We start from the raw sequence: 8,780 nt of genomic DNA on the forward strand, positions 1-8,780 counted from the left end.
TGGACAGAAGAGACGATGTGTGAGCAGGGACAGTTTATATCTGACTGCGATAAAAATATGGAAAGAGAGCAAAGTCAATATCGTTATATTTAAAAAAGGGAGGAAAGGGGGAGTGAGAAACAGCTGAACTGAGAGTTTACTGGAATGCCGGGCAAATCCTGGCCAAGGCAGATACAGATCAGTTTAATGAATAGTTCTACTGGCTAGAGAGAGCGAGAAGCATGCCAGAACTTTAAATGACACCAAACAAATTTCCACTCCCATACAGGGTTCCAACCATGCAGTATTAAAACACTTGTGATACCGTGGATGTTACATTAACTTCATGTGGTCCCACAAGACACTGTCAAACAAGTTTTTTTGGACAGGTTCAGAGGGCTGCGAATACAATTGCTATTAATAACTTTAAACAAAGTGAAGTTCCTCGGAAAACAACACTCTATAATTGGGTAACAACTTAATCTGCTTCATTAAGAAAGCTCAAAGCCTCTTGCCTGCGCCAGCTCAAAACATTTGGTGTGTCAAAGGAAGGGGATGCTGAAGTTCTACAAAGCTGCGATAGAAAGTGTGCTTACCTTTGCTATACGTGTCTGGTATGTAATCTCAATAGCTCACGGCAGTTGACTTGAATTGTGGAGATAAGCGAAATGGGCAAAACTCATTTCTGTTGTAAATGTTTAGCCGAAACTGTTACGTTTAAAAGCTAGTTAAACGCGGTGGTTCGACTCAATGTTTCCGTTTTCCTTATTTTATGTACAGACATCTCACTAGCAGTCAAACTGCTAGTTTGTGTGGTGTCATTTACTTGATAGTCGGTGCCCCAACAGGTACATCAAGTCTCAGACATAATGTTGGTGAAAGTGTTGACATGAAGGCATCAACCATGCATTTTAGATGAATGACACGAGTATATCCAGATTTTCCTAGACCCCATTTGCTCAGCGCTGCTAGATTTTACGTACAGGACGGTTTTCTACCTGGAAGTTCTTGTAAACAAACATTGTGATTGGATCTATAGCAGCTTTTTCAGATACATGTAATGTGAAATTTGTAATGTGAAAGGGCAAATTAAATTTACATCCTGAAGCCTTTCAAAAAAAAGAAAAAAGAAGAAAAAAGTATTATCACTATGTAGTTCAGCTCCAAAGTTGACTCATGACATATTGCTGTGAAAATAAAATAACACCCTACGCTGGCCTGTCAGTTTCAACAGCATCTGCAAAAGCCCAAATGGAGGCTTTTGTTCAGATAAAAATGGCCACAAACAATTGAAGCCAAAAAACACAACGGAAAGATATTTTGAGTTGAATGGGGGCTGTGACAGAGGTCCTGGCTGTTGCACAGAGGGTCCCTGGGGGCGGGAGCAGAGCAACACATGCCCCCAGAGCTGCTGGATCACATTTCCTGCCTGGAGCTCTACCAAAATGACCTATAGTAACCCCGGGAGCGCTTGAGGAAGAGGTTACTACAGGGCATTCTACTGTAGTAGAAACTGAATTCACTTATGACTACTTTGTTTTTTCCGGCATGTGCTCATCATTGCATGTCGTATGCATTCATAGAAGTATGTGCTCATCAAAGAAGACAAAAACACCAGTTTCAATTTTCCCTAATCTTTTTCAGAGAAGATGACAAGCTTATGTGTAGGTACCTGGCAGAGAATGTGTCATAAAAGGAAGTGGTTCATTATCCATTCATATGCCTATAAAGAAATGGAATGAGTTTCATGTGGCAGGTTTGCACACAACGTCAAGCAGGCGAGTTGGTAAACATACCTCGTCTGTTCCTGCAGAATTAGATGGGGCTCCACAAAGAACTTGACCCGCAGCCTCAGTCGACAGGGCGTCACATTATCCATCTGCTGGCAGATGCGGTTCCTCAGATTCAGCCACAGGTTCTCTCCTTTGCTGCCTGTGAACTGCAGCCCGAAGTAGTCCACTTCAATTATGCCTAACTTTCTGCATACCTGGAATGAGATGGAGGAAAATTGGCAACGATTATAAAGAAATTGAAAAAAAAAAAAGGATCTTAAAACTGTGTGGCAAAGAGTATTAGGGGACATCATTTGGACAGATTAAGCATTACTATAGGTGTTTTTTCACAACAGGATAGTACAATAACTAGATAGGTAACATAACATCTTGAGTTTTTTGCGATGTGACAGCAGATTAAAATGTCCTTGAACAAGACAATCCATACTGGTTTTGGTCTCAGTGGAGGGTAGCGATCATTACAATTTCATAGGTTTTTTTTTTTTTTTAATCACTTTGTAAATAAGGGTTCTTATCCCTGTGCTTCTCTTGCACAGATTAAAAAAAAAAACTATCAACATTCTAGAACTCACAAGAGGGTTAAGGAAAGTTGAAGGCTCTCCCGGAGTGGAAGGGGCTCTTCGAACCCACAATCCCGCGCCCCCTCGGCGGCCACGGTTGAACGTCTGCAGGGATATCATTCATGCCCGGGGAAAGTTGGAGATACGCCTTGCATTTTAAGTAGCTTTACATTTTATTAGCGGAAAACTAGCCTACTTGAGGCTTGTGACGAGAGGAATAGTTCGCACGCAAGCTACACTGTTCGTATCAACTTTGGAGGGAGAAGATGTAAAGCAACTAGAAGGTTTCAGTTTGAGTTGAAGAATGAACTCAAGTAACCTTAAAGCCATCTGCCTCTGACTGGCAGGCAGGTAGAGGCGACTGCCGGAGGTTTACCACAATGCAGCCTATCAGAACTTTACTACATGTATATCAGGTCGTGCATTTTGACTATAAAGTGACATTTAAAGTTAATTGTTACAACAACAAAATATCTGCACTTTGCGAGCTGCAGAACATTTTGTTTCCGCCGTGCCTAATTTGCAACAAAGCAGATGTAGCCTTTCGATAGTTAGTTGATTGTTTACATGAATACAGCTTGTTTAAGTACTCCTAGTCGTGCAGTAACTAAGTTCAATTCCTCAATTTTATTTAACAGAATACTGGAGTCATGAATAGGCCTATATATGCGATCGCCCTGAAGTTTAACAAAATAGACAATCTAAAGTTCCGTAAGCCAACCACAGCACCAGACAGACCCTGCGTTTTAAAAAGCTATCACAATAACAAAACAAGATGTGTATTCCACCACAGCCTACCTTATTCAGACAGTCTTCCCCGTTCGCCTTCGCATCAACTTCCACTTCCATCACCACCGAATCCGGACGGGTAACGTGGCAGAGCATTTTTGGCTGTGTGTTTCGTCAATCTTTGGTGTGCCACTCATTAAAAACAATAAAAACACTTCTCGAGCCTTCTTAAACACCCCCCCCCTACATCAAGCCTTCGTCACTTTCACAGCCCTTCCACTCCGTGTGGCGAATCTGCAGCCACCAGCTGTAGGCTATATCGCTAATGAAATGCCATGCACAGCACCGCCTATTTACAGCTGTCCAATGGTGGCCAATTTGTCACAATCACCGCAAAACTTGAACCAATCGGAAGTCATGTCGCATCCACACGCTGATCTGGCTCGAGCTCACCTCCCGTGCCTGAGAGTGTGAGGAGTCCACTGCGCCCTCATCTGGCTCGCCTGTTGCACAGTAAAAGTGACTTCCAACACACCTGCTCATATTAATTAAGGGGATTTCAGCAGACCTTGGGGTGAGTTTTTGGTTTAAAGGCTTGTATACCGGTTTCCCCTCATTGATCTGTGCTCATAATGTAAGGCAATGCAGTCCAGAAATAGCAGTGATAACGGGAAAATATCCCTAAAGCTTTCATGAATGTTTCATGATGGCATCTCCTCTGTGGTCCAACATCTCCTAATCTCCTATAGTGCGCTGCTGCTTGCATAACACTACTTTTTTTTTTTTTCGTCCTGCACCCAAGACACGTTGGCAGTGTGGACTTCGTAATTGAAGTTACAACATCAAGGCGATGTATAAAAAGGCTGAGATAAAAGGGACGTCCCTGTCGTTATTGCTGATGGAAGAGTGATCCTAATCCTAATAAGATGTGTGTTACTTTTTTGGCATCTGGACACGTTAGTTGAACCTTTTGACATTTTTTTTTCAGCCAAGCAACTGAAATACTGCTCTTGACGTTTGGTTCCTTTCATAGAGAGCCATTAAATAATGACATGTATATTTAGCCTCATCTCTTAAACAATATGAATTCTTTTATGATCTATAATTCATTGACAGTGTTGTAATTTCCACAGTGGGGCCAGAAGACACTGCAGAAAACTGCAGCCACATACACTAGGGAGGCATGGTGTGCAGCCAAGCCTTTTGTTTGTCTGCCAGGAGACACTTTAGGGTAGAGGCAGCATGCCTCTCCATATTTTTGTGCTCTCCCACCACTGCATTCCTGACGTAGCATCAGTGACTCAGATACCTCAGGAGCTCATTATCACAATCCCTTCGTCGTTCAGTTCCTGTATTGACGCATTGACTTAGAATAAGTGTGAGGTGAGATTACAATTGACATCGGTAGGATGCATTATGTGTACATCTGTTTCATGTCTCTTTGTTTGTTTGCATTTTTCAACTGGTCAAGAAAAAAAGAATGCGAGACGCAGCCTTGTTTTCGTCTGTGATAGGTGGGTTTGTTCAAATTGATCAGCCTCTTAAACGTTGCTCAAGTTTGAGAGTTCAAGTAACTTTGATTGGTCAGTGAAGGAGTATTCATCACAAACATAAAAAAAAAATCTGTGAGTTCATTTTGTGTGTGATTTAATGATAAACTTTACCAGCAACTTTACCATGGCCTCATTCCCCTACACACCAAATTGACTCAACAGATGATCTCAGCTGGAACATGTGTGTCTTTTCCGTTTGCGATAAACTCAGCCTGTCTGGAGTGGCTGCAGTGGTCTTTTGCACCGAGGTGATGCAAGAAGGAATATGATGAACAAACAGAGACGTGCAGTTCTAACCATAAATGGAAAAGCCAGGAAGATAACGAGTGACCTCATGACCACTGTCGACGAGGTAAAGGAGGTACTTATCCGAGCAGGACACAGCAACACACACACAAACCACACACGTACACTTGTGTACTCTACAACTTCCCTCAGAACACCAGCAGGTACAATCAGCTGGTGTTCCTGTAGGTGACTGTGACTTTCTCTCTCCACCTCGCTCTGTCCTGCAGCCCTGCAAAATACATATAACAGACATGCATGCAAAAGTAAATAGATACATAAATACATATTCATTCTCTGTAATGCAATGAAAAACATCAGTTGTAGATTGCAATTTTAGTGGTGGCTATATCAAGTATATTTTGCTAAATGTAATTTTCTACATTATCCCATATATTTTTCTATTTGCACAATAATAGATTATAGAAGCACTGCTGTTTCTAAATATTTGCTTTCAGTTCTTACAAATTTTTAGGTGCACTATTACAGTGTAAATGTAAAATATAGATAACAAAATGATATTATTTGGAATTGAAGATAAATGCATGCATGCAAGAATAACTAGAATAAAGTGAATAGGAAAACACAAAAGATTTATCCATTAAGACTCCCCTTTTGCACATCTAGGTCAATTTTGGGGGAATGGCGAGGTTGTTTTTACCATCTGGGCTCTCGCACAAACAGACCATTTGCAGACCCGGCTAGGATGACATCATGCAATGTGACATCACTTCCCTTTGAGGCAAGTCACCGCTAACTTGACTGGAGAGTGAACACATAGGCATGCTGGGGTGCGTTTGTGTGTGTGTGTGTGCGCATTTGGGCACATGACATCACAACGTCATCACTGCCCATCTCCATAGTCAAAGCTGTGCCTCTTGAAGCAGAGATTATGTCAGAAAGGGCCATGCTAGCAGAGATTCATGCGGCTGTTGTCATTGTTGTGGTGGTAGCCTTGATTACATTCCTTGATTCCTTTCAGTCTATCTCTCATAAGCTGGAAGAAGAGCAGCTGACACATTAGTCAAAGGAGGAACTTGTTTACCCAAATATGAGGAAATGCCAGAGGGTGAGAAGCTCCTCTGAGTACAAAGAGAATCAGCAGTTATGGTCAACGGATTATAACGATCAGTCGTCACCACGTGGATACTCATCAGGTAAAGATTCATCATCAGATTCAGATGTGGAGGCAGAAAATGGAATGAAGAGGAGCCAGAGGTTCAGCAGCCCTTTCATCTTTGGAGAAGATCATCAGCCACAGTCAAAGAATCAGGACAGAGAAGAAGAAGAACTGTCGCCAAAGAACTCTAATGAACTAATGGAGCAGGTGGAGGCAGAATTTGCAGCAGAATGCGTGCAATTGGAGAGAAGTGATGTTCTTTGTGACACACATCAACCTCCGAGGTCAGGTCTATTCAGGCCTCAGGAATTATGGCTATCAATGACAAGATGTCTTTCCCTCAGATGGCCTCTTTGTCTGTCCATCAACAGACAAAGTACCAGTAAATTAGCCTACCAAGTGGACCTTAACCAATCAGAGGACACGCAGTCGTCCATCAGCTCCAAATCAACCAATGAGAGCACTTCAAGTACACCTACCTCAGATGATAGAGAAGTGGCATTGGTAAAAAATAAGGAAGTCCGAAGCAGAGTGGTGAAAAGTGGTCCACCCCCTTGTCGCGGGGTGTCTCGTTCCACCCCCAGGCTGCCAAGAGCCAGACAAGTTACAGACTCAGTGTTAGCTTCAATGATCTTGGAGAAAGAAATGTTCCTGAGGATTGACCTGGTAGATTCAGGCGCTGAGAGGGATGATTTACGCTACCGTGCAGAGTGGAAGCTGTCAGAGAGAACTAAGGAACTGGCAGAGGGAGTCTGGCTGTCTCGAAGCCAAGCAAAATAATGGATTGACATCTTAAGTTAGAGGTTTGGATGCCTTTGATGGGGTAGTCTATATTAGTATTCCCTCATGAAGTTAGATTGGTATTGCAACCATCAGAAAATGGATTATTATAATCATCTAATCTTACTTCATGTGACTACTGATAAGAATCGGGCTACATTTCAATGAATAATCAGTTAGATTGGTTTTGCATGATGGCTGTGTAAACCATGGTGTACTGATACAAACTGTGTTGATAGCACTGTTTGCAGTGACTGTAGATAACAAATTAGAAATGCTATTTTCAGGAAAACAGCACAGTTAGTGTTAATGTGTATTTTTCCGCCTTTTTGGGTCTCTCAGAGAACATTTTGTGCATGGCTGGTTCCATGTGGGGAACCAGGGGAGACCTAATAGAATATGCCATGTATGAATAAAAGCTTTTTTGTGATTATGGGTTTTACTTTTTAATTTGAATTTATATTATGATATACAGGTGAATTGTATATTGGAAATGGTTTGTCTGTATGCTTAAAAAAAGTTAAAGAGTTAAATATTTGAATTACAGAATGATAGGATTTATTGTTACTGTGCATCGGAACAATAACAGAAAAGCACTGTGTTTTTTATACAGCTACCACAAAAATTAAACAAATTGCAGTCGAAGCCCACATTAAAATTTAATGGTCAGTGTGTGCCAGCAGTTTTGAATAAATCCAACTTTTTCAAATTAATTTGGTAATTTGCGTTTTAAAGTCCCAGAAATCTTTAATGCCTTGGGGGTTGTGTGAATAAAAACATGATGGTAGTTATTTAAATGTAGTTCACGTCTGTCAGAGTAATTACATTTCATTTTTGCAAAGTGCTTTACCAGTCTCTCAGATGAAGAGAATTATGTGTAGTGTTTTTTTTAATCAAAGCTCAAATCCAACAGCCTTCCATTACACCATTATGAGACAAAATTAATTGAAATAATGTAATATCCTCAAATTCTAACAATCAAGTTGTTATGCACCTTGTGAAGCCATTGCCGGCAACATGACAATGTGTGGTTGCACAATTAGGATTTTGCAAAATGCTTCATTATTGCTGTTTTTCCACCCTGAGCATCCCTCTGTGTTTCTATGCATAGCTGTGACCTATTTTCAGCACGCATGCACATTCACGCTCAACTACTTTTCACATTACAGAGCTATGCTTTGGCCAAGGTTAAGAATAGGGATGTGGATAGTATGTGTGCAGTGTATCTCCTCAAGCAGTAGTATTACATATGACTATGCCACTATGTAAAAAGTATAAAGTCATCACACACTGATACATGTTCTATACTACATGTTATAAGATAAGAAACTTTAGTAATCCCACACTGGGGATATTCCTGTGCTAGGAATTAACACGGTGCTTTCCCAAATGCAAACGGTACGTTTATGTTAATATTTTTCTTTCTTGAACAGCAGTCTCACTATCATTCATTTTTGCATTTTATGGCTGGCTTGTCATGTTTTCATTTCCACTTCACTTACATCCTGTTTATGTATAAGCATTCATAGTGGGCAGTTCATAATGCAAATTATATCTTGTTACAAAACACATAATGGGGAATTTTTTTAATTTTCTCAGCTTGTTGACTGATTAATGTAACCGTATGAACTATATCATATTTGCATTGAGGAGCCGGCATAACGTACGAAGGCATAGAGAGAGTTGCTTGGTTTGACTGCCAGTGCCAGTTACTGTCATCACTGTAATGAGGAGTGCTCGGAAAATGGAGGGAGATAGGAGGTAATGAACAATATGTATGCAGTGGTGTTTGCATTCTCTACATTAAAACTGTATACCTGGCCCATAGAAACACATGGAAGATGTAAAGGAGAGAAAGAAGTGTCTGTAAAGGCAATTTGTGTATATGTGCAAAGAATGAGGAAAAAGGAAAGAAATTAATCTCACCTGTTGTGAGCCATGAGTTTCATCCCTAAAGCCATCGCTAATGATTGCCTCATTA

General features: G+C 40.9%; 1 protein-coding gene across 1 annotated transcript in view; it reads right to left on the minus strand.

The window, feature by feature from the left end:
* Positions 1–3,398, minus strand: part of mylipa (myosin regulatory light chain interacting protein a) — a 15,283-nt gene extending 11,885 nt beyond the window's left edge. The window contains exons 1-2 of the mRNA XM_034892544.1: positions 3,131–3,398; positions 1,776–1,966 (exon numbers count right to left, since the gene is read on the minus strand). Coding sequence (XP_034748435.1) covers positions 1,776–1,966; positions 3,131–3,217 — 278 coding nt within the window. The 5' untranslated portion in view covers positions 3,218–3,398. The remainder of the gene's footprint in view (positions 1–1,775; positions 1,967–3,130) is intronic.
* Between the last annotated feature and the right edge of the window lie 5,382 nt (positions 3,399–8,780).

The sequence above is a fragment of the Etheostoma cragini genome, chromosome 14 (genome assembly GCF_013103735.1).
Source record: "Etheostoma cragini isolate CJK2018 chromosome 14, CSU_Ecrag_1.0, whole genome shotgun sequence".
Lineage (NCBI taxonomy): Eukaryota > Metazoa > Chordata > Actinopteri > Perciformes > Percidae > Etheostoma > Etheostoma cragini.